This window comes from Rhizoctonia solani, chromosome 3 (assembly GCF_016906535.1).
Source record: "Rhizoctonia solani chromosome 3, complete sequence".
Lineage (NCBI taxonomy): Eukaryota > Fungi > Basidiomycota > Agaricomycetes > Cantharellales > Ceratobasidiaceae > Rhizoctonia > Rhizoctonia solani.
The window spans coordinates 3104015-3128896 of NC_057372.1; the positions used below are offsets into that span (position 1 = coordinate 3104015).

Below are 24882 nucleotides of genomic sequence, written 5' to 3' on the forward strand. Positions count from 1 at the left end.
TACTTGGCATCGAGACCGGTGGCTTCTCTGCGGGACCCCCAAGACCCGGAGCTCCCTGGTTTTGGTGACTTGCTAGTGCTTGCTCAGGTTTAATAGATATGGAGTGTTGCCTGAGCATTCTAGCACATCTGTATCTGCATCTTCATACCCAATGCTCCGAATTATTCGTCCACCACGAGTCTGTGACCATTCCGGGGTCTTCGCCTAATTGATGGGAGGAATTGGGGGCCTCGGCATTGTTACCGCTATTGGTATTAGTACCAACATGCTCGGGGTAGTTACCTAACCGAACCGCCACATCGATTCAAGATAGGAATATGCCTCTGATGGCGCGCCACTACGGCACCTGATTTGCCAGCAGGGCATCATTGTAGCAAGATATGTATACACTTCGCGACGCGTGTGCCCAACCGTCCCGCTTATGAGGACTTGAGGTTGGGGTGTCCTTCGTTATTCCATTTCAACTACCACCTCCCCAAGAGTAAATGGTCAACATAACCGCCAACAGCACCGATGCTTTGTTTGAATACACTGGCACCTGGTCGAGAGAGGCGAGGACAGATCCCACTTATAGGATCTGGAAGGGCGGAGACAGCCTACAGCTTCGCTTGGACGCGTCAGAAGTATATCTTTTCGGGTGAGTGTGCTTCATAAGTTTGTCTCAGTCAGAAGTTAAATTACGTTCAAAATCTGCTAGTAGTGCAAGGTTTAGTGAGAAAGGGAATAGCAATTCTACATATATTGTAACAACGTTTTTCGATTGATCGACTTGAGCTCTGGGTACCTAACGCTTGGCCATCAGATCAATGTGACCAGTGCTGGTTCCCCATTCCCTTCCGAAGGGTGTAGTGGAACTAGAACAAAGAACGATACAACAGAAAGACCACTCTGCACGTTAAAAAATCTAAACCCAAGCCAACCAGTCAATCTGAACCTGTTAATTGAACGGAACCAGCCACTAAAGTCTTTCTCCTTGAGTAATATTACATGGAATGATCCCAATGAAAGGCGAGTTGGGCGGTCAGGAATTATTTATGAGCTGCTGATTTATGCCCTGCTCTTCACTCAGCAACGAAACAGGTTCCAACTGGAAGCCAGTACAAGCATCAAGTAGCTCAAATAACTGGGAGACAGGTACTCAAGGAGAGGAATTTAGGCATGTTCACCTTATGGTTTGACCGAATAATAAACTACAATAATTCTAATTTTAGCAGATGTGCGCCAGGCAACGGTTCCAGCATAACTTTCGAGTTTTCAGGTGAGAACACAAGGTCGAATCTATATTTTGTTCTTGGTATAAATGCTTCGAATTTAGGTAGTGGTGTTATCGTAAAGGGACTAGGTAATAAGTCAAACATAAATGCTGCCTACAAGTAAGTCCAGAAATTCGCGAGATTTTGAAACTGATTGATCGTATCTTTCTCAGAGTATCTGTCAATGGCAATGCAAGTGCAGCACCCGGAACTTCGGACTTATGGGAAGCCTATGCGCCCGCAAACCAAGCGATTACTCTGGTTAGTTTCCGTCTGCTAGTATGTCTGTATATCTTACCGCCGTCATTCTAGTATCGAAATATGAGATTAGGCAACGAGTCTCAAAGCATTACTCTTTCGGAAATACAACTAGCACCCGATTCTTCGTTCTGCGTACTACGTGCGAATGTTTCCAGCGTGAATAGACATGAAGACACACCATCCAGCCCGTCGCCCACGGCCGATGATTCCCATAACTCAGTATCAAAGTCTCTTTCCAGTGGCAAAAAGGTTGGTATAGCGGTCGGCGTGATTATCATAGTCGGTATCATAGTAGGAGGCATCATACTATTTTATCGTCGGCGCATAGCACACAGGGCAACCACTTGGGACCCCAAAAAAGTGAAATATTGCTCCAAGTGTGGAACGGCAATCACAGACCGATATCGTATGGAATGCGTTCAAGCTGGGTAAGTTTTAGTTCAAACCTTGATATATGCACGCGACTAATTGTATCACCGTAGATCCTGTGTCCAAGATGTGGATCTCCATCTAAAATGTCAGGATTGGAACGAGCCTAAGAATCACAGTCATGAAGTGCATAAAGTCCTCAACCGTCAATAGTTTCTTTCATTGATAATATACCATTCTGCAATGTAACCTTATTGTAATGTTGTAACGCTCATCAGCTACTGCACAGCCACCGCCCTCAATAACTGATAATCGTTCCGACATCATTAACGGCCTCGTCGGCGGTTTTTGAGCATGGCTTGTAGCCGTCTATAAGCTTGGAGCAAAAAATTTCTGTTCCAAGAGCGGGAAAACCAGAGGATACTCGCAAAATGATTCAATTCTTTTAGGTAAACGGAAGTGGATATATGCGTAGATTTGTTCTTGCCTTGTTTAATAGGCCTCGCCGTGAATGCGCGTTACTGAATTATTCAATGATTTAGATTATAACTAATCGATCCTCCCATCTGCCGCGATTTCGTACGTGCGTTATTAGGGAAGAAATCAAGCCTAATGTACATCATTTGATGAACCTAACAAAACTCATACAATGCGGGGTATCATTTTCTCAAACCGAGCGCAGTGACCACTTCCTTAATAGTCCCGTATCCTCAGAGCCTATAGTTGATTCAGATGCATGCACCCTTCTCTCAGAGACTACCGTGAATACCATCCCACCATGTTTAGCCTCACCATACTTGATAACCACGTCATCGACTTCCCGCTGACTTAACCCGTCTATTCTATTGAAGCTTCTATCTCTTGTCGCAGTCAGAATCCTCGACAGATTTGATTCGTCGCTGGGAACGCTGTCATCCTCGCATGAGAGGTACGCAAATAACCCAGCTATAAAGGTTACCCCCAAGGCGGAACCGTAGGCGATCCATAATTGGTGAGGCGCATACACGTATTGGTTCGCAAACGGCACGGCATGAGCTTCCCTTGTTACCGTAGTCCAATTCTGGTTGTACGCATCTCTAGTTAAAGATAGAGTAGCGTTGGAAAAAAGAGCTTCTAGAGCGTTTCCAAGGCCGAGGTCTTGGGCCCAAGGCGCAAGGTTGAATGACTTGGAGTCCTCGTCAACGTTGAAAAGGCGGTCAAGGTTGGGCATTAAGGCATTATTCGGATATTGTGAAATGGGCCCTATTGAGAGAGGATGTATAACTATCGTGCCAGAAATCGTCTGTGAAAATGCGTCTATGAAAGCCCATGAATTCATCTGGGCTTTGGCGCAGCCAGGAACATCTTCAAGACGAGATAAGCTCCATGAAACAGAACGGGGGCACAAATAGCTGTTCACGAAGCCAAGAGGCAATCCAACAAAAGTTTGATCTGAGAGCACTGTTTTGTTTAAGATTCTAGAGTACTGTCGATTCATTCCATATTCGACGGCTGCAGTATATGAGGTGTTATGGAAGGTGCAGCGCGTGCCTATTGGCGTGGTATTGTATGCTCCCACTCGATGAACACCATTGGTTAATGGCCAAACAGTCACGTTTAGGCTCAAATAATTTTCCATAATGTTAAAGCTCCCTCGATAGGTTCTATTTCGTCCGAGCTCTGGAGCAGATGGATCGGGGGTGTAATCGACACATTTTAGGCCGGGTGCGAAATAAGTAGTATTATATTCACATCCATACCGACACTGTCGAGTCGCGGGCCAATCCAGAATATCATTTGCAGTGATCCTATTTCGCATGAAACGACGAAGATGATTCGTTGGCCGAACGAAGCCCCAAGTCTCGTTCATCACCGCGTATAGCCGAGGATCCGCGGAGAAATTGATATTAGGCACGCGAAGATCAGTCTGAACGAGATTCATTGGTCGAACAACAAGAGCGGCCGGCGGAGTGATGGTCACAAGTATATACGTAACAAGGCATGCTGACCAGTAGATAGGGCGATGAAGTGATCTAATCGAAGAGCTAAACATGATCTGCAGAATCGGAAGGAGCGAAGGTAACTGGAAAGCCGAATCGACAGTTCTAATAGGAAGGTTGCGACCAACGAGTGAGGACCAGACCTGGTTCGTGTGGCCTGATTCAGCGTAGGACAAAAAAAAGACATTCAACATACCAACGTGTTAAATATTGTACCAGCAGACCAGACTAGACATGTATGAACTGCCATTGCCCACCCGTTCTTCAGTACGTTGATTCCAAACTGACTGTACTGCGAGGGATTCTGTCCGTTCAGAGCGCAGTATACAAAGTGATTGCCCAAACTAAGCAGGAACGCCAGTGTCCAAGGACCAAACGCTCTGAATAGCCATCGCGTCTTCTTACTGGTATGTGCATAAATTTGGCTGCGATATATCATATTCAGTTTCAGACTATCAAAGTTTGCCTTGCCGGCACTTGTTACGGAATTTATCACGCCGAAGGGTGGAAAGGGAACTTATGGGAGTTTTGAAGGGGATAACGAGCCGACTGGATAACAGTGGAGCGCAAGGCAGTGCGTCACAGTGCATCGCGTGTGTTCAATGGTGACCGGGGTACCCACTTAGTAGCCTGCCTGCGGAATTGGCAATGATCCAGGATGCCCGTCCCCATACAATCGCCGTACCAGACAGACTCGGACGACTGGGTCTATATGGTGCTGTGACAAGAGTGAATTATATGTAGGCTTTGAATTAAAATAATATATTGTATTATGTTGCATATAAGTGGCTTCAGCTGTACGTTTAATAACTAGCGTCTATATATGCTACACCGACATAGTGTCGATGTATATTTTATGCCTTACCTGGTAATTCTATCGGAAGTCAGTGCTTCACCCGGCATGCCAGTACTGCATATCAATGGAAGGGATGCACTCAAACTTATTGGGCCCCGAAGTCTACTATTTCTAGGCCATTTGGTACATAGGACCTCCTACCAAAGGATCCATACTGAAAGTCGCTTGCGGCTTAATTCATGCCATAATACAGATCAACCGAGTCAGACTTTACCCTGGCCTCGGACCCGGACGTGGGGTTCCCAGGTTCGTCGCGCATCAAATTTGGACATCGAATTTGAAACTGCCCCGGATCATGATCGTACTACGTGCAGTATATTAATTGCGGCACTAGTCATTGTAGATATACCAAGACACTGTACTTATAGATTGATTCAAAGGGATACCTATAACGGTGTTTTTTTTCCTACTTTGTTTTCTAACAGCGGGAACATTAGCGGCTTGGTGAAAAGGTAAGAAAGCATGATAAAGTGGTTTTCTAATTACTACCACCCCCTTAAAATACAAGGCTTATACACTAGGTCTACGGTCAAGCCTGCATGAAGTATTCTTTGGGGACACTCCGGAATAAGCAAAAAGTCATGACAGAGAGTAGCCTTCTATTCCATGGCGGGTTTCCTCGGGGTTCGTGGTACGGTAACGCTGTCGATCAATCTCAAGTAACCAAAAGTGGGAACTTCGACGCGGAAGTTGAAATTGCTGCGGGAGTAAATTGGAAATTAGACGCGGAGGATAGGGTCTTGCGCGCGTGCGACGTTGTTCTGTGTAACTTCGTAGGTGGGCCCCCGAGTCAGAACGCGCGCACGAATCATTACCACCTGTTGGCAAGAGATTGTTAAACAATGTTAAACAATCAACTAACGACTCATTCTATCCGTCCGATAGTATAAAACATGGGGTCTGCCAACTTTCAATGTCACATCTCACAACAACATATTACTTGTGGAACTCAAACTTTTCATTTACTTAATGGATCCCCTCTTGAAATATTTTCTCACTGCTAAAGAGCATCCCTTTGAGATCGGAGTTGGTTTACTAACAACGTTTGGCGCGCATTTTGCATTAAAAGCTTTCAGGCGAGCAAATGCCTTTCGCCAATTGGATGGCCCGACGCCATCTTCTTCTCTTTGGGGTGAGTGAGCTTCTTAGAGCCTGAGATTTAACTCATATGGATATATTCCAAGGCGACGAGGCGCTTTTATATGACATTAAAACCAGTCTGACAATTCATGATGAACTGCTCAACCGGTACGGTTCTGTCTGCAAGGTTAAAGGACCACTCGGAGTAAGTTACTGGCGCTGTGACAACTATATCCTATACTAATAATCTTATGCCCAGGAGGACCGTGTTTGGATTGCTGACCCACGGGCGCTGAGTGATATTGTGGTCAAAGGCTTCGATGACTTCCATGAAGTCGAAGGATTTGTAGCGTGAGGATTCATGAACTCTTGTCAGCTCAAGCAGTGCATGACCAATATTGTAGATGGTTTGCTCTTACTCAAGGACCAACAATTATAACTACAAGTGGTATGTATGAATTGATCCCTTGGTGCGTTCTTCACTAACCCTTTTTAGGTCACAAACACAAGATGCAGCGGAAAGTGAGTTGTCTGGATTTATTAATATTGCATTGCTCATTTGTATATTTAGATTCTCAATCCAGTGTTCACCGCCGCTCATATGCGTAAATGTAAGCTTTATAATGGAGCTTGTTGATCTAGATTACTGATTCATTACAGTGGTAATGTTTTAGGAGAATCTTTTGAAGTACAGCTTGTTGATAATGCGAACTTTGACAGACTCCGACCTTCAACAGTATTGCTCATCATGTGAGCCCATAATCGATAATATAGATTCTCCTAGCTCATAATCAAATTCTAGCTTTCGGAAATCGTGACTTCCGAAGTAAGAACAAGTGGCGGAAATACTGCAGTAGTAGACATACACCATTGGATGAGCAATGTTTCGTTAGAAATGATCGGCCAGGCCGGTGAGGAGTACACACATCTTGTGTCGATAATATCTAATGCTCACGACAAACTTGGTATTTAGGGATGGGTCATTCGTTTGGAGTAATGACCGGTAAAGAGCCTGAATACATTGAAGCATCCCGACAACTGTTGTGAGTGAAATGAGAACAATTCAACTTATCCCTCTATTTGCTTACAGCATTTGGTCAGCCCCTTGATCTCGGAAATGTGGTATATACGTCCGTTCCTTCCCGCCCTCATGAAGGTCGGATCTGCTGGCTTCCGTCGCTTCGTTGTGAGCTATATACCATTTGGCCCGGTACAGAGACTCAGGAATATTACTGAAACTATGGATAAAACGGTCAGTGAAGTTGATTCAATCATGACATCACCAGTCATTTATGGAGGATTGTTATGATAGGCGGCTGGTATCTATAACCAGAAGAAGCGTGCACTTGAGGAGGGAACGCTTGAATCTGAGATTGCGGCTGGAAATGACATCATGTCAATGATGCGTACGTACTTTCTAGTATTCAAAACAAGGATTATTGTCTGAAATGCAAATTTTAGTCAAGCAAAATAAGAACGTGCCCCCGGAAGATCAAATGAATGAAGCTGAGATCCAGGCTCAAGTCAAGTGCGTGTATGCATTTTCCAAAGCAATCAGTTATTCAATAGACTTCAATGTAGCGGTTTGTTGTTCGCTGGACATGACACGACCAGGTTCGTATTAACCCGATCTCACCCCCATAAGCTAAAATGGCCTGTTGTCTATTGTAGCGCTGCTTTGGATAGAACAATACATCTCCTCGCCCAGAATCCCGAGGTCCAGTATCGGTTGCGTGAAGAAGTCAGGGAAGCACATGGTCTACACGGAAAGAGCCTCGACTATGACCAACTCAACTCACTACAGTATCTCGATGCAGTCTGTCGTGAATCATTACGTCTCTGGGCTCCGGGTCAGCTCGTCGAGCGAACCGCAGGCAAAGACTGGAACCTGCCACTCAGGTATCCTGTTAAATCTAAAGACGGAAAGACCATGATATCCAACCTCCACATAAAGAAAGGGACTCATCTATACCTATCACTTGGATCAGTTAACCGGGATAAGTGGGTTATTTTCTTGCCTTACGAGTCTTGACAGCTATTGATATCGCCGCAGACAAACTTGGGGCGATGACGCGGACCAGTTTAAGCCCGCTCGGTGGCTGACGCCACTCCCGGGTAGTGTGGCAGATTCGAAAATACCTGGAGTATACTCTAATATGTAAGTTCATAATCTTCTTTAGTTATATAAATGATCTCACCTATCAATATTAGAATGACATTCTTAGGTGGTCCGCGTTCCTGCATGTAAGCTACTCCATTCGCTTGCCGTACACAGCTAACTTCAGATCAGTGGATTCAAATTTTCTCAACTTGAAATGAGTACGTTTATAAACCTTTTCGAGCACATACCGATAATTCATTAATTATCCATCCACATTTCATAGAGGTTATACTTTCGACTCTAATCTCGTCGTTTAGATTTGAGACCGGGCCAGAAGAGCACTTTTGGGTGGCATCAGGAGTGCTCAAACCCCATACGCAACGTGATGATGGAACCATCGATTCAATATCTTCGTTACGTTTGAAGATCACACTGGTTGATGATTGATTGTCGTTGTTTTGTATTATCCCGGCATGCTTTACCTGTACATGTAGCAACCTTAATCTATTTGATGTTTAATTGTTGCTCACCTGCCTACTAGCCTCAGAGTCACCAGCCCTAATGCCTGCTAATATTAATTTCTGCGTCAGATTCGAATCTACTGGACAATCGGGCAACTCATTTGAGGAGATAACATCAACTCTCTTAGTTTACGGGTCACTTGGAATTTCAGTGAATTAGGACGCATGACTTCCTTAAGGAAATACCGATGGAGAAAAAGATTTGCTTTTGGTTACATGCGCGGTTCAGATTAGAGAAGCTGACTGGGATCCTCGCTTTTAATACTAATATCCGACTGGACAGTGAATGGACAACAAGAAAATATTGATTGCACCTGTGGAGAACTATACAGTGTAGACAGTATATACACGCGTTATTTCAGCCTGCCCACCCCTCTAAAACTTGCAGCTATTAAAGCGAAGTTAGAAAATGAAGTGTATCTCGGACGAGGTACCACTTACTAAGAGTTGGACTGGTTGGTGGTCAGCTTCTTAGGCTCGTTTCCGTTGCTGTTACCCTCATAAGTGTCGCAGATGCTGCTCACGCCTGAGAGCTGAAGGGAGGCGCGGTCGAATTGAGCTACATCGCCGTAGTTGGAGTTGACGCCAGCTAGGGCTGAACCAGTTTGTCCGATGATCTGGGAGATCAAAACAGTACGCTTGTATTGCCTAAGCACATCATAATCAGTACTCTATTGCGGGGGAAGCTCCGCCAGCTACTTACGTCGAGCAATTTCCACAAGAGCGATACAGCTTGCCGAAAGATTGGACGCAGTACGAGTCGATCTTGACAGTTCCTCCACCGTTGTGCTGGACAACCTTGTCGCTGGCTCCCTTGGCACCACCTCCAACGATATTGGACTGGCCTGAAGTCTGAGAGATGGTAATTGCATCCTCGCATACATCCTCAAACCAGACGTTATAAAGGTTGCACGGGCCGGTGCAACGAACGCCTTCCTTCTGGTTGGCACCAATCACAACATTCCTGATCGAGATTGTAAGTATGAGGATTTAAGCGAGTTGAAAAGGTTATAAGCTGAAATACTAACTGGAGGGTTCCGCCCGAAGATACGAGGAAGACGGTGTCAGCGCTTCCACCTTCGCCAGACGTGCAGGCGCCAAAGCCGCGATCGAAACGAACGTTGCCACCTAAAAAAATGATTAGCCCGTAGTACATAAAACCCCGCCGGAGATGAGATTTGCCTACCATCAAAGGTTCCGGTGACGGTGATAGGAGCACTGAGGCTCGATGTCCTGGGAGGGCTTGGGAACGTGCAGCTCGCAGCACGCTTGACAAAAGGAGGAGCATCAGCATCGCGGCGGACGAAGGGGTCCACTTGCATAGTGGGCGAGGGAGCCGCACGAGCAGATTGAATCAAGAATCCGCTGACGGCGGAAAGGAGTGCAAAGGAGATGGCAACCATATTGAATTAGAGGTAGTTAGTTGAGCAAGTGTATGAGTTCGATGACGAGTTGACACTGGCATCTTCGTAGTATTATTTATACCCAGTCACTTCATCCGGGCAGACCTTTGGACGTAGAGACGTTAGAGGCACGCATAAGCAATAACCGTGGCTATTTCCTCGCCAAGCTAAAAGAAGCGTGAAATTAGTATCAGCTGCGCGTAGCTACATTCCGCCTCTTACCTGAATAAGGGAAATGTTTATTTGGTGCGATTGAAATTCGAGATTATACGCGCTTCACCCGGCCCGCGAGGCCCTAGGAACGTTCAATAAACAATAACCGCCAACGTTCGGGCAGCTTGTCGGGCCATGAATGCGAAAAAAAGATATTGTACTGCAATTGAGATAATAGATACTGCTCCAACTAAATATAAATTTAAACATAGGCCTTTGCTCTCACCCCCGACCGATATTGTGGATTGATTTATGCAAAACCTAGACACGATCCTGCGGCATTAAAGCTCGGTAAAATCAACAGGGTTCGTAGGCATTGTGGATATAGGGTTTTGAGTTTAGTTCGGCTAATATTTGCACAAGTCATGCTATGTGCTGGATGGGAAGTTTCTGGATTTTAATCGTCTATTGTGCTGTCGCTAGAGTAGTACGCTTTTGTTATGAAACCAATTCGCCTTTACACCATTAGACTCAGACCATTCATCTTACTCGTATCAGTCCTCAACAGTATTTAGATCACGCCTATAGACTAATGTATTTCCTTTTCGTAGATATCTATTGCACGCTGCATTCTGCTGTAGGGTGTTACAGAGCTCGGATACCTTCTCAGCTTATACTCGCTAGTAAATCATTCTTTGACCACCCACCATGGCCGCCGACCCCCGCATTGAGATTTTAGGTGCTAGCTAAAGCGAGTCTTGGCTCGGCATCCGAGATACATAGACGTGGCAAGCCACTTCTAATAGATGGTTGCGCCAAGCGCTGTGCCTTCGCGAGAATATGCCTCCGCAGTAATTACTTGAAAAATATTCAAGAAATGAAAAGATAGGTATGCCAGTGATCAGAAAGCCAGCGTAGAGATGGCTTGGCTGGGGTTCACAGGAGTTGTTGGCATGTTTCGTGGCAACATGACAAGTCAAATTAACCGGACCGGTCCAGTTTGCGTATCTTGATTTTAGATATTGGGAAAGTTGAAAAGTACAAAGAGCGAGAATACACAGCAATGTGCATCATCATGGAATCGCATTTTGCACTGGACAGCAACAATCATGAAACGGACCTAGTCGCTTTCGTTGCGATTTTGTTGTTGGCGATGTGCTACCCCACAAGTGTTGAATTGCTGCACGGTCTACAACTCAGATAACATATGTCGTATGCAGGGCGATTCATTCAAGGGATTTAAGCTCATGAATATCGATCTGTGGACATGGGGAAGTAACCCGCTCATATCCAGGAACAAACCTGGCGTCTTCCCAGTGACCAAAAAGAGTCTACGTATGACGTAGAGGCAGGGTCTGTTGCTGATGGCTGTTTGTGGCGACGAGGTCAGCACAGCATTGAATTTCATAGTTAACGTACACCACGGCGGATTTAACCTTTATTGTGCTTGTACGCTCCACTCTGAGCGAGGAGGGAACGCAGGCCGTACTGCGTACGGTGCAGAACACGCAGTTTAAGATCAACATGAGTCTCCGAACGTCATTTCCGTCTTGGATTCGGCCTGCGGATAGCTGATCTGCACTGCCATCGAAACCTATCAATTGAATAGCGAATTATATATAAACCTCGTGCCTCCAGGTCTTGGCCACCCAAGATATTGACTATGGGTCAGAGCCAAGCTTTCGCATTCGCTTATCTCGTTCCTCTTGCACTATCACCTACAGTATTAGCTGCTGAATTCTGTACAGCAAACCAAACTTGCTGGCCTTCAGTCGATGTGTGGTCGACATTCAACACCTCCATAGGCGGTCAACTCGTCGCACCGCATCCCCCCGGGTGGGCATGCCATGATCCCAACTACGATGAAATTGCCTGCAATGACTTCAAGGCAAATTGGAACAGTTCCTTCTGGCGCGCTAACCAAACCGGTGCAATGGAGAACCCCATCTGGGATAGCCTCCAGTGCAGTTTCGAATCGCCTCGCAATGTGACTTGCGATCAAGGGCTTGTTCCGCAATACTCGGTTGACGCGCAGAACGAGATCCACGTGAGCGAAGCTATCAAGTTCGCAGACAAGTACAACCTGAGCCTTGTGGTCAAGAACACTGGTCACGATTTGTAAGTTCCAACCTCGCCCTTAGGTGCACGTAGTAAAACTCACTCTAACTTGGGTGCTACTTCCAGCCTTGGACGCTCAAGCGGCAAGGGTTCGTTCAGTATCTGGACGCACAACCTCCGGGGAATTAATTTCACCGATTCATTTGTGGCCCCTGGGTGTCTGGAGAATGAAGTCGCTCTGCCCGCCGTTACGGTGAAGGCGGCCGAACAGTGGCTGGGTGAGTAAAGGTCCTACTCTTCACCCTAATATAGCGTTAAGCACTCGTTAGACGTATACAGGGCGGCAGACGCACATAACGTTTCGGTGGTCGGAGGTGCAGCGCGTAGCGTAGGAGCTGCTGGAGGCTGGGTTCAAGGGGGAGGTCATAGTCCACTTGGCGGACTGTTTGGCATGGGTGTAGATAGTATGTTATATTTCTACGCCACACCTAGTGTTGATAATAACGTTTGGAAATTACTACATAGATGTTCTGCAGTTTACTGTGGTTAAACCAGATGGTCAAATTGTAGTGGCGAACAAATGCCAGAATCAAGATCTATTCTGGGCACTTCGCGGGGGTGGAGGTGGCACATGGGGAGTGAGTGATCGACAGTGTTTGCGTATGGGCGCGTGTTAACATTCGATTTATGAACAGGTCACACTGGATGTCACATACAAGACTCACCCTCCCGTCAACGCGAATGTGGTAGGAATGATTTTGAACACGACCAACGCAGGGAAGCTGTCCGAATTATCCAAGGTTTTCTTGCAAGCCCTTCCTAATATCACTGACCAAGGTGCGTAATTTTTGCAAACACGAGTGTATCATGGTTTGAACGATTCGTCGCAGGACTTCGAGGGTATGGCTACTGGGGTCCACCAACCTCTCTCATGGTCATTTGGATTCATCCTAACAGTTCGTCGCTGGAGTCTACAAACAGCACACTTCAGCCTATATATAACTGGATAAACGCCAATAATGGTACCCAAACCCAAATCATTACTTCCAGCCACCCGACCTTTTACGACATGTTCAACACCTATATTGAAGACGGGAGTATTGGTGCTCCTATCTGGTTTGGAACCCGCCTCGTTTCTCGAGAAGCCTTTGCGACAAACTCTACAGAACTTGTCAAGTATATTTGGGGAGACGGAAAGTATTTGGGCGCTAGTTTCAATATTAGTACGCTCCTTTTCGTACGTAACATTGCTTTATCCTAACGAGTGCATGCATAGTCGGAGGCGGTGTAATCAGTAAAACGGACCCAGAGTCGACCGGTCTGAACCCTCAATGGCGCAAAGACGCCATCGTGAGCTGGACGTTTGGCGGAAGCTGGCCCGCAAACGCAAGTACCGAACAAATCGAACAAATCAAAGCGGACACGACACGCATCGTTCAGCGGTTTGGAAAAGTCGCTGGACTTGACGATGCTGCGTATTTCAACGAGGCAGACCCGTAGGCGACCGTCTTCTTTAACAATGTATTGAGATGCATACTGATTCGTGCATAGACTCGAGCCTCAATGGAAAAAATCGTTCTTTGGGTCACATTACGATCGTTTATTGAAGATTAAGCGGGAGGTGGATCCCAAAGGTCTTTTCACATGCAATCGATGTGTTGGTTCCGATTTGTGATTTGAATGACTGCGCAAATGAGACTCTGCGATTCTCTATTGACACGAGAATATTGAGAAGTTCGAACTTTGTATATAAAGTCAGTAGTATAGAGTAGCCATAAGGAAGGTGCCTATAAGCTCATTCTGATGAAGTTGCGTATTAACCTGTAGTTGATCATCCATTATTATATATGTTCAATAAATCGTAATAGCAATAAATAAGCGATGTAGCCTAGACCATTTTAGCGCTGTGAACTGGAATAGGCTCTTGGCATGCACCGCCCGCATTGTAATGTCGGGGGAGTGGTTCTAAAAGAGTCGGACTGAGCCTTGGGCCAAAGGCGCTGGTAGTCTGAAAGTCATCTGACTTGACGAAGATGAGGGATACATAAGACTCAGTTCCACAAGGCGCGGGAATACAGATATGTAGATACGACGTGAACATACCTGGTATCCTCATCTTTGATATACTCATTTGGTGGTGATGATAGGGGCCAGGTCCCATATAAGCTAGTGGCTGCAGTAGTTGGGCGTGACTTGCCCACCAACACGAGTGTATGCGCTGTTGTACGTTCTTCTTGACTTGATCTACCGTCGATGATTCGGATCGAATCAATCTCAGAATCAGATATTCATAATATAACGGCGTCGCCCTTCCCGTGTATATTTACAATAAACAGAAAGGGGACAGTTAGTACTGTGTACTGGCATCGATCGATTTCAAGTTTGTGTCCATGTGGTAAAGAAGTAATGATCAAGCCTGACATCATCAATGGATCTAGCGCCCGATCAATCGATTGCCATGGTGGTGGAACGCTATCGCACAAAGAGTTCACCGCGAGTTGGCTATCCTATCTTTTCCTGATCAAAGTCCGCGAACCATGTCATCAAAGTAGGTAGCCTTATTGCTTGCCGTTATAGGACATGGACCCCTTACAAATAAACATTTCTTTGTTAGTGAAGAGCCTTATGATATCATGACAAGAGGGCTACCAGAGCAGGGGACTCAGCAACAAGAGGCTAAATCTTCGTCACCTAGTTTCGAGGCGTTACGATCTGAGTTCCAGCGCAGTTTTAAGTCCAAGACATGGATGGGTGTGCAAGATTTGTCAAACCACTCGACCAATCGGCGGGCGCTTGTAGTGGGTCGACCTTGTCTTTAAAGATTGGTTTCCGGGTCAATTTAACCATATAAGTGTTTAGATTGGTATAAATTATGGCAACCGCCGTCCTCCAGGTGGCCTTACGGGCACATATGTTGATGCTTTTAGGGCTATCAAAATGCTAGGTATGTGCGGATCGAAATAATTGCCGAGGAAGCAGCGCATCCGCTCTACGCGGCACGCATAGACAAGATATGCTAACCTAGAACAAACACTATATCTATATTTATTGTATAGAGAACTTCGACTACAAATCAACGGACATTTGTGTACTGGCCGATATTGCGATTCCTACAACTAGCTTCGGCATTGATTTGGGAGAAGAGGACGACGCCGAGTCACGCCTTCCAAAAAGGAACAACATTGTCAGTAATGCATATCGAGCACTTGACTGTGGCTAAGCGAATCCGCGTCAGATAAAAGCTCTCAGGTGGTTGTCAAACAACAGTGGCCCTGAAGAATATCGCTTTTTGTATTGTACGTTGGAATCTCCTCTGAGGGTCTTGGTGATTTTCTTTGCTTAATCTACCGTATAGTTTCAGGTCATGGCCACTATCAGCAGTATAAACCAGAACCTTCTTCCAACCAGTGTAAGCTAAAAAGACGCGAAAGCCCTGTTATTAAACTCTGAGCAAACAAACAAACAAAAACAGGTATCATGCCAAAAGATGTCGAATTTGAAAGGTTTCAAGATTGCGATGGATGTGTTTGCACGGGGAATGTGTGGCAAGCAAGTGAACAACAAGGAGAGCCAACATTTGTCCCTGAACCCTTAACAGTACTTTGGGATCATGTGAGTGAGGCCAGTTTGCAGAGGCTCGGCGAATATGACAGAATGTATTGTGATTGAACACCGCATATGCATAGAATATCAATCGGTTGCTCGCCGGTAATCTGAAGGCTGGTACAACAATGACGGTTAGTTAACCTACAACTTCTTAACTGCGTATTGAGCTATATTCATCACACAGGCGGTACTTGATGTGAGCTCTTTCATAACCTCATAAAAGTGACTCGGACGAAACGATGTCATTCTGCTTCAAGTGTTGCTATAGTGGAGGTGTCCTAGAGAGTGAGTTGACTATTTATATTCCTTGGTTGTTTTGCAATTATCTAATGCCGAGGCAGCTGCCTTTCAGAACGAGCCAGTCTTAGAAAGAACCGAACCGAACTCCAAAGGACGGCGATTATACGCGACGATGAACGGCCCTAGCCCGGCCAATAGAGTAGGTCTCCAAGCGCAGGATGGCCTAGCCGAAGCGTCGGAGAAACTGGAAACATTTGGGCCCAATTCGCCGAGCGGGATAACCCAACGAATAGCGATATCAACGTCGAAGCTGTCTCGCCACCACAGTCTGCTACCCCTAGCCCCGGCTCCGTATTCGTAAACCGAATAGATCCTGGAAACATTCTAGGTGGGTCTGTATGTTAAAACAAGAACTGTAATTGACTGCAAGACGGCACGTCATCACCATACTGGTGGGTGGAGTAGGGCTTCCGGCTGGAATAGATGTGGTCACGGGCACCAAATATCATACACCTCGGTATAATAATACGAAATCATTCCGGGACCCGTACGAGAAAAGTCAAAAATCCGTTCATTCCTTGTCGAAATCGCCTGAAACACGACGGGCGCCATTCCAACTAGGGGAGATGGCAACGCGAAACCAATCGCTTTCACCCCCATTTGGAACATCTCAGGCTACTTCAGGATTTACCTGCCAGCGTCCTGGGATTTCTTCGGCTGTAGTTCCGTTCAACGATGGATGCACAATTGTGAGTGGACGCTTGAGGCTCTCTTCAAGACTTTCCCTTGACAAAGTTGGAAAGATGTGCTGGGCAGCTTGTAGAAAGCTAGAAAGCGCATTCGAGGATAGTGATAACGCTGGATGGTTCACGAAGGTATGGTTATCTTTTACGGACACCCACTGGTCCCAAGAGTGCAGAAATATTCCAGTGCTTAAAACCATCGCCCTTAGGCACTAACTGAGTATTTGGCTCGACCTATAAATAGCGAAGAGAATCTAAGGTCGGCCCAGGATCTGATTGATCGACTTGGGTGAATGCCTAAGCACTTATTCTCTCTTCCTATTGAACTAATACGCAACCTTTAAACAGCACTAAATTCGAGCAGCACAACAAAACCCTCAAGGATCAGAAGAGGAATTTAGGAGAGCAACACCCACAGGTCAGGTGTCATATCTTCATTGTAAAAATACTAACGTGGATCTCTTTCAGTTATTTGTATCGAAAAACATCGGTTTAGCACTCGAGGATTATCTTCGATTAGGGCTCAAGATCTGAAACCGGAAGGATCGCACAGCTTGGCTAATTCTTCGAGAATGCGAATTTATCCTTGTCAGCACTAGTGCCACTGACTTGTGCGCGACGACCGGTGGGGAGTATCTTTGCGGCAGTATACGGGTGTATATGGCTGTGTAAATATATGGATGTGAACATATTGATGATCTACTACAAGTAAGAAGGGAAAGCAAAGGGGGGATACCAGCACACTAAGTCCCCCTGTATGCTCTGTCTTCGCACCTAGAGTTCTCGCATAGTTGGTACCCTTGTCTGGGCCTCACTCATTTTTACTACTGCTGCGCTGGTCGCTCGAGTAGGGAGGATGAATCGCCAGTCCTCTTCGGTTGAGCAGCTTGTCCATACCACCAGTGCCATCAAAAACTAGTCGTTGGGTAGTCGGCACCCCCCCCCTACTTCGCTTGAATCTATTATATATACCTAGGGTAAGTCTATTCATAAGAAGTGGTGGTATTATCTGGACTTGTGCGTTGTTTGGTAGGACGACGAGCTATGCAATGCCGTACAGTATCGTCACGGAATTTGTAACAGCAGTGGAAGCTAGTGCCAACATGACAGCCAAATATTTAGCCGAAAAATTTGCTCGCTGCCCAATCCAAAAGTTCATTTTGATCGGGATACTTCACGAGAGCATTGATTTTTCATAGCAAGCACATCAGTGCACATATGCGATAGCTTTGTGCTAAGTGGTTCATCAGCCATAAAACCCGACAATACCATAAAATCAAAGGTAATATTGGCTCTTTTATTTGAGGGCTCGTTCAAAAGTCAAAAGTTCAACTAAAAGGCCCCGCGTTTTGGCCTATTGATTCGACCTTTATCGATTGGGCCCCTCGCAATGGCATAGGTAGTAGTGATACCCAGAACGTAACCAACATATGAAACAGCAGAGATATGGCTGGAGCATGAGGTTCCCTATATGATAGAAAGACCACGCATCCATAGCATGATCTATAGGAAGAGTCGACCGCATGCCATATGTGATCATTCGAAAGTTAGATATTGGATTATTCGAGTGGGTAGGCACATTGGAGCTCAATATCTTCTCAAAAGTTCAGCATACCGTTAGTCCAACTCGAGAGTTCCGGCAGATAGTAAGCATCATCTCAAACTAGTGATATTTTGAGGTCGCATAGTAGTATGATCAGATACATTTAAGATGGTGGCCTATAGAGTAGTCAGAATACGCTGCCCTGCCAGAGTATTCGGCGCGAAATCGTCGGTGGAAGCACATAGAGTTATAACAGCCAACAAGGAGAACAAGAAAAAGATGAAGCAGTGAGTTTTACCCAGATGCCAAGGGAGATTCACTGACTACGCTAACAGTTGTCAAGTTGTTTTTCGTAGACTGTTAGTGTGACGACAATCCAACGATTATTCGGAGGTTTCCGGAACAGTCACGTGGCGCCAAAGCACGTGACATGACCTCGGAAACCTAGGAGTGCCCGTGGACCAACCGTGGACGGCGAGCCTTGAAAGTGTTGGGTGAGTGTAAAACAAACTTGCTCAACTATATTACTGCGGCAAACATGAAGTTTACACATTTACATATGCAGCAACAATCATCGGCGTCGTTACAACTCACTCCTACGTTGCCACGTTGACGTTGACGCCGACTCGAATTTTCGTTTTATTCTAGACGTTTAATTGCCCAATATCTCGTTCATCCTTATTCGGAATGTCTCGAACCTATTTCGCACCCGATGGGCAGACAAGTGCTTCAGACCAGTATCAGCAATTCGCGGAGAATGCTACTCAGCCAATCAGCAACCAGTCTCCAACCCATGATTCGACTGGTCCAACAGGAGCCCCTGAAGGCTACAGCCTAGTATACGCCGACAATGCATTTCAGGACACAGACACGACGTCGCAATATCATGCTGCCGCGGGGGCCGGAGAGTCACCAGATGGCACGACTTTCGAGGACAGACTAAGGTCACTTATGAGGAGACAGGGTGATGAGTTGAGGGCATTTGCTGAGAGGGAGGCTCGTAATGTTGATGAAGTAAGTAATTGTTATATTTCTTGTGTTTTCATACGTAGGACTGACTTTGCTTCGACGATCTAGATTCGATCTCAAGCTGCTGGACTGGCTAATGCATCCCCCCACGAATTTCTATATTCTGTCGCAATGCAACCTCTCACACCACAAGATACGATCACTAGGATGGACGCTGCGCTCGAGCATCTTCACCAAGCCCTAGGCTACGATGGATTCCTGGCGGTCGTCACACCCGTTGACGCAGATGGAGACGGTGGTATAACGGCAGGAACAAAAGTCGGTCTGGAATTTTGGAAAGGTCTTCGCGGTGGAGGATTAGCCGGTCTCAAATCGCTCAAACTCAGATGTAAAGCAAGCCGGGAGACCATGGGTGCCCTCTCAGATCGCTTAGGCGGTAACACCAATTCCACGACTACTTCGACGGCATCAAGAAAGAGTCTGGATATCAAACAAGAGCTTAATAGCGCTATGCGTAATGCTCTGAGGGAAGCGGCCGGAGATCCGCTCGCTGAGATGAGGTGGACAAAGCCAGACCAGCTTGAAGGGTACGGGGTTAGGATTATTGGATGGCCACCGGAGATCGCGCTGAGAAACCCTAGTAACAATCCCGTACGGTGAGTAGGGTGTTTCATACTCGGCGCGTCATCTCCCTTATCTCTATTACAGCGACAACAAAACGCTCCTTCAACTTCTTAAATCTGGTCAGCTCCGCTTTGTTAGAAAGGACTCGGCCGAATGGGAACAAGCGGACCCTAGCGCCTTGGTCCGCTCCACTGCTCAAGCCGCTCAAGCTCAAACTTCGGCCCAAGTCCAGCCACAGCATATCCCTCCCACCCAATTTGTATCTCCCCAACCACCGGTGGCCCGCACCACTTCAACCGGATTCATACACCCACATGCTCCGCACCCGCATGCACAACCCCCCGCGTCGCTTCAGCATCCACCTCCCCCTCAACAAACTCCCCAAACAGCCCCACCCCCACCTGGCCAACCTCAAACGATGCCGCACCAACAACAATTACAACACCCCCAAATTGCGTATGTGTACCAGGTCCCGCCTCCCGGCCAAGCGTGGATCCCGCTTCCTGGCGTGTACGGCACCCCCTTTGCCCCTCCTTCCCATATGGTTACAGAAGATCCCAACGCAACACCTACGCCCGTGAATCCGAACCCGAGCCCAGGTCCAGGGCCAGGCCAAGGACCTAGTCCAATCCCGCCGCCTCCCTCGGGAGCTGTCTCGCCCAACGCGACTACCGCCAGAAAGAGACGGTCCGAGGCTGGTGGTGCGGGCGGTGGCAAAAAGAGGAATCGGACGACGGCTGTGGAGGCTGCGTCTGGGTAATATGTAGGATTGGTTTGGTTTGATTCGGTCTAGTTCGATTTGTGTTGTGGTTTTCTTTCGAATTGATGTTTTTAATGGGTTCTGGATGGGTAGATTGGAATATACTAGTCGATGTCATTGTCGTATCAGTTCATAATGTGACAGTAAGCCCTGTGTGACAACTCTACCAAAAATATCAGAGGCCATGGTGGCTGACATAGGGGTCACCTCCAGGACCCCCGCCAGCGTCTCCAATTCAGCCAATTCCGCCACTTATCTTCAAACAGCCCGAGAGATCAACGGGGATGAGAGCAGATTGATCCAATAATTAAATGCTCCAAACAGAAGCTTGCACCGCCACTTCATGATCGGGCATGGCCCATGCCGAGGCGGCTTGGACTCAAGCGATGTACAGAGCGGGAAAGAGACAAAAAGAGATATCAGAGTCTATACTGAATAATATGGAGATGATTTCTCTGATCCACAGAGTCACCAATCGATACTATCTTTACAAAAGCTCTGTTTTCTTGGTATTATTCACTGACTCTGGGCTACGACCCTCAAGCCTGAAAGGATTTGGACATAATAACAAGCGAAATAAGGTTTTACGTTCGGCCAAGCCCATCCGGAGCTCTTTTGAGTTACTAACCTCGGGGTTGCAGTCCCCGGAGCAGAATACCAATAATCACTGTCCGCTTACGCATATACGCCTAGTAACCTTTGCTCAGGTATTCAATAATGAAACATTGCCATATCTATACCAAAGTAATACCGACAATAACAACAAATTGAAACCATGCATCTCTAAGCTTACAAGACATTGGTAGTGGACTATGGGTGCAAGGCTTTCCACAGATCAAGGCTTCATCGCTTCCCTCCACAAAACACTCGACTTGACGTATTGTTTCTTAGTCACATCTTTGAGAATCCATGAGGCATCTCCTTCTAGAATGCTATTTCAGCCCATCTTAATGTAACATGGAGCGCAAAAAGCTCTTACGCAGATTTAAGCATCCGAATGAGATGTTTCTGCCGACGTATAAAAGAATGCACCGAGAGAGAACTGCAGTCCACAGACCACCATGTTCACTGAGACCACCCAGCACTCCAACGCTCACTACTACGCCGCTGCAGGAGTCCTCCTGGTACGTATTCAGGCTTTGTCAAACGGAGTACTTGACCAGTCTGACATGCGTGCATAGACGGCATACTATGTTGTTCCCTACCTGCTAGACCCCCATGACTACCGGCGCCGATTTTCTGGGCCGTGGCTCGCGTCTCTTAGTGGCTCGTGGCTGGCAAGAAGCGCTAGCTCTGGTCGTCACTACCAGAATATTCTCCAATTGCATGAGAAATACGGTGAGTCGGGCAGTCCATCATGTCCACCTCATGCATATGGGAGAGTAACGTTCGAATGCAGGGAAGTTTGTAAGAGTGGGACCGAATCACATCAGCATTTCCGACCCGGACGCTCTGGAGGTATGTCGCATAGTCAACTTTATATATTACGTGCACAAAATGTCTAAATCTTTGCTCAACAGGAAGTATACGGGCATTCAAGCGGCCTACTCAAGTCTGAATTTTATGACGCTTTCGCTCGCTCTGCGCGTGACAGAAATTTATTTGACGTTAGGGATAAAACTATGCATACCAGTAGGCAATACTCACACAGAATCCTTAACTGATTACTTATAATTGACGATCATGTCAGTAAAACGCAAGCGTATTGCAAACATATACAGTGCTCAGAACGTTACGGCTTTCGAGCCTCGGGTACGGGTGCACATTCAGAAATTCTGCAACCAGCTCGACATGCGATGTGCAGCGGCCGTCGAGAATACTCCTGGGTTTAATTGGACGGCTCAAGATGGTCGTGCAGTCCTTGACAGCTGTTCGCGTAAGTATAGCGTAAATGTTTTGTTGCTACATCATTCACAGTTTGATTCAACAGAGTTCTCCTATCTTGCTTTTGATCTCATCAGTGACTTGGCCCTCGGAGTTCCGTTTGGTATGGTTGAAGCACAGAAGGATTCGGTTCCCGATCTCTTGGCTCTTAGCTCCGAAACCAACTTTCGAGACATAGCTCCTGTTCGTATTATGGCAGATGTAGCCACAAATGCGATGACCCTTGGATCCTATGGCACTTGGATTCAAAATTTGCTTTTCTGGGCTCCATGGTCACTCTCCACCCGGATGACCACAGTGAACCTGATAAAAATCATACAAACAACACTTGATGCAAGAACTAAAGTAGAGAAAGACAGAGCCGAAGCAAATAAACAAGTGGTTGACCTGTTAGACAAGTTGTTCGAGGTTAAAAATGCCGATGGATCGCCGTTGGCGAGTTTGGAAATCGAAGCCGAGGCCACGATAACACTTACCGCAGGGAGCGATACGACCTCCAAGTGAGCGCTATATCTTTGACTCGAATTCCTTTAATCTGGAGCTGACTCGATACGTGCGTAGCTCCCTAAGTGCTATGTCCTACTACGTCGCTTCCAACCCTAACGTCAAGAAGAAACTTCAGCAAGAGCTTGACTTGATTGAAGTGGACTCGGCGGGGGCAAATGGCCTGGAGGATCAGCTGAATCGCATAATCCCTAGCTTCGAACAGGTCAAGAACCTACCATATCTCACTGCATGTGTGAAGGAAACTTTGCGACTCTACTCCACAGTGGGCTCCGGACTCCCACGAGTCGTCCCGGAAGGCAAGACGGTGACCTTCGCTGGTCAGACATTCAACGCAGGGAGCGTCGTCAGCGTACCGTCGTACTGCACCAACAAGTCAAGTGTATGGGGCCCTGACCCAGATACTTACAGGCCAGAACGGTGGCTAGAGGAAGGGGCATCGTCTTTGAACAAGTACTTTGCCGCGTTCTCGACCGGGCCTCGGTAAGCTACTGGTTTGCCCCTACATAACCCATAATTTACTAACTCTGCACTTAACCTCCCGAAGCGGTTGTATTGGCCGCAACTTGGCAAATCTCAATCTTTTATTAATTTCTTCTACTTTCTTCCGTCGGTATGACATCGAGTTGGCCAGCCCTGAGACCAAGGTACTTAGTCTTTTATTCCAAAACCTCAAATAGCACTGGCTAAATTTTTTTTTACCAGCTTCAAATTTTTGAAGGATTTATTAGGGATGCAACTCATTGTGAAGTCTCTATTAAGCGACGGGTCTGATAGCCTCGTAGGGTCGTGTATATCCACGAGATCACAATTATAGATCAGAATCGAACGAATTGGCCTGGGTTGATGTAATATGTTTGAGAGAATGTTGATAATTTGAGCCTCGGCTACGTATCGTGTGAATGTCTAACTCATAAGTTAAGCTCGTGATTGACTAACCCGGTCGTATCAAACTATGCATCGTCGAGCCCGACGCCGGTATGGGATCAAAGTGACTTTGGTGAGCTTTTGACCAAGTCTAGGCGTCACCAAGTACAAATCGCACGATCAATAGGAGGTAAAATCGAACAAATTCAATATGAAACATAGCTATATGCGCACAAGGAACTCATAAGCGAGAATATATTAATAGTCTCTCCAAAGCGTTGCATGAGCTTCAACGTTATTACTGAAGTACAGCTTGATCTTGCATTTCCTACCCCCACAAGTGCCAGAATTTATGCAGACGAACTTTACGACCCGTCGTACCTCCGGGGGAGGGTGGTCAGCGATGTGTTTTCCTGGCTCGGGCACGGGATAGTGTGCTTGCCTGGGCCTCGTTCCTCGGCCACGGGTAAGTACACACCCCACCCACTCACCTCCATCGGCGCTTGAAGCGGGGTGGACCCTAGCTAGCTACCGAATGTATGACTCAGCACTCGCATGACCCCGTCTGAGTTGGATTTCCCGAGTGCAGGGAAACCTGCTGTCCAATTTGAGATCCAGGAACCATATGAGTGAGGTCTAAATTGCTTGCTCTTATCAAATTCTGCGGCACTTTGCACTACTCGGGTAGATGGATGAATTAATCCAATCGCTTCACGCGATTTAATACTTGCCGCGCACCTCGACCATGCGTGTCTCACGATGTGATATGTTTCGGCACCGTCGACGTCACGGTTGAGAAGTTATGTGGAATCGGCTTCGACTATATCTCCCGACCTCCACTTACTCCTCCGATCGCAACCCTTATAGGATACCTCCTGGGCTTTGGTATAGGTAGATGAGACAAATACTCTGCTAATATCGAGAGAACATACGTGTACAGTACATGGGGCTGACGTAGAAACCAACATTGATTATCTTATGACTCAGCGTACTTACGAGCACGAGAAAAAATTTATTGGTCGCATTCAATCTAAACAACATTTTGCCGCACCTCGTCGTTACTTTCAAGCCCAACCACCGTTATACCGCTAATATAGGATGAACAGAG

The 24882-nt window shown here is 46.6% G+C and overlaps 8 protein-coding genes across 8 annotated transcripts; 6 read left to right on the forward strand and 2 right to left on the reverse strand.

Annotated features, from left to right (window-relative positions):
- Positions 1-485: 485 nt before the first annotated feature.
- Positions 486-2096, forward strand: RhiXN_03406 (uncharacterized protein; the record flags this gene model as incomplete). Its single annotated transcript, XM_043323223.1, has 6 exons — positions 486-637; positions 1215-1258; positions 1316-1373; positions 1427-1514; positions 1566-1942; positions 1997-2096. 6 exons carry the CDS (start codon positions 486-488, stop codon positions 2094-2096), a joined length of 819 nt encoding a protein of 272 aa, XP_043178719.1.
- A 454-nt stretch (positions 2097-2550) lies between these two features.
- On the reverse strand, positions 2551-4254 carry RhiXN_03407 (uncharacterized protein; the record flags this gene model as incomplete). The annotated part of the gene is made up of 3 exons (XM_043323224.1): positions 2551-4005; positions 4059-4166; positions 4219-4254. 3 exons carry the CDS (start codon positions 4252-4254, stop codon positions 2551-2553), a joined length of 1599 nt encoding a protein of 532 aa, XP_043178720.1.
- A 1433-nt stretch (positions 4255-5687) lies between these two features.
- Positions 5688-8346, forward strand: RhiXN_03408 (cytochrome P450 family protein; the record flags this gene model as incomplete). Its single annotated transcript, XM_043323225.1, has 18 exons — positions 5688-5850; positions 5903-6003; positions 6058-6149; positions 6203-6246; positions 6295-6320; positions 6370-6409; positions 6488-6534; positions 6601-6709; positions 6772-6841; positions 6900-7050; positions 7111-7204; positions 7260-7326; positions 7380-7412; positions 7470-7799; positions 7852-7956; positions 8010-8042; positions 8089-8117; positions 8183-8346. 18 exons carry the CDS (start codon positions 5688-5690, stop codon positions 8344-8346), a joined length of 1698 nt encoding a protein of 565 aa, XP_043178721.1.
- Positions 8347-8795: 449 nt separating this feature from the next.
- RhiXN_03409 (pectate lyase) lies at positions 8796-9823 on the reverse strand (the record flags this gene model as incomplete). Its single annotated transcript, XM_043323226.1, has 5 exons — positions 8796-8808; positions 8862-9068; positions 9124-9384; positions 9449-9548; positions 9607-9823. The coding sequence occupies 5 exons, from the start codon at positions 9821-9823 to the stop codon at positions 8796-8798; spliced, it is 798 nt and encodes a 265-aa protein (XP_043178722.1).
- A 1816-nt stretch (positions 9824-11639) lies between these two features.
- Positions 11640-13709, forward strand: RhiXN_03410 (FAD-binding domain protein; the record flags this gene model as incomplete). Its single annotated transcript, XM_043323227.1, has 8 exons — positions 11640-12094; positions 12161-12312; positions 12364-12498; positions 12560-12672; positions 12730-12871; positions 12925-13257; positions 13311-13530; positions 13586-13709. The coding sequence occupies 8 exons, from the start codon at positions 11640-11642 to the stop codon at positions 13707-13709; spliced, it is 1674 nt and encodes a 557-aa protein (XP_043178723.1).
- A 958-nt stretch (positions 13710-14667) lies between these two features.
- RhiXN_03411 (ICE-like protease (caspase) p20 domain protein) lies at positions 14668-17157 on the forward strand (the record flags this gene model as incomplete). Its single annotated transcript, XM_043323228.1, has 13 exons — positions 14668-14832; positions 14894-14978; positions 15091-15218; positions 15270-15330; positions 15390-15443; positions 15507-15646; positions 15721-15771; positions 15825-15836; positions 16079-16268; positions 16346-16755; positions 16833-16912; positions 16972-17041; positions 17092-17157. The coding sequence occupies 13 exons, from the start codon at positions 14668-14670 to the stop codon at positions 17155-17157; spliced, it is 1512 nt and encodes a 503-aa protein (XP_043178724.1).
- Positions 17158-18853: 1696 nt separating this feature from the next.
- On the forward strand, positions 18854-20519 carry RhiXN_03412 (uncharacterized protein; the record flags this gene model as incomplete). Its single annotated transcript, XM_043323229.1, has 3 exons — positions 18854-19180; positions 19244-19791; positions 19844-20519. 3 exons carry the CDS (start codon positions 18854-18856, stop codon positions 20517-20519), a joined length of 1551 nt encoding a protein of 516 aa, XP_043178725.1.
- A 1061-nt stretch (positions 20520-21580) lies between these two features.
- Positions 21581-23681, forward strand: RhiXN_03413 (cytochrome P450 family protein; the record flags this gene model as incomplete). The annotated part of the gene is made up of 9 exons (XM_043323230.1): positions 21581-21643; positions 21701-21857; positions 21919-21977; positions 22040-22151; positions 22210-22395; positions 22450-22903; positions 22965-23390; positions 23455-23554; positions 23613-23681. The coding sequence occupies 9 exons, from the start codon at positions 21581-21583 to the stop codon at positions 23679-23681; spliced, it is 1626 nt and encodes a 541-aa protein (XP_043178726.1).
- Positions 23682-24882: the final 1201 nt, after the last annotated feature.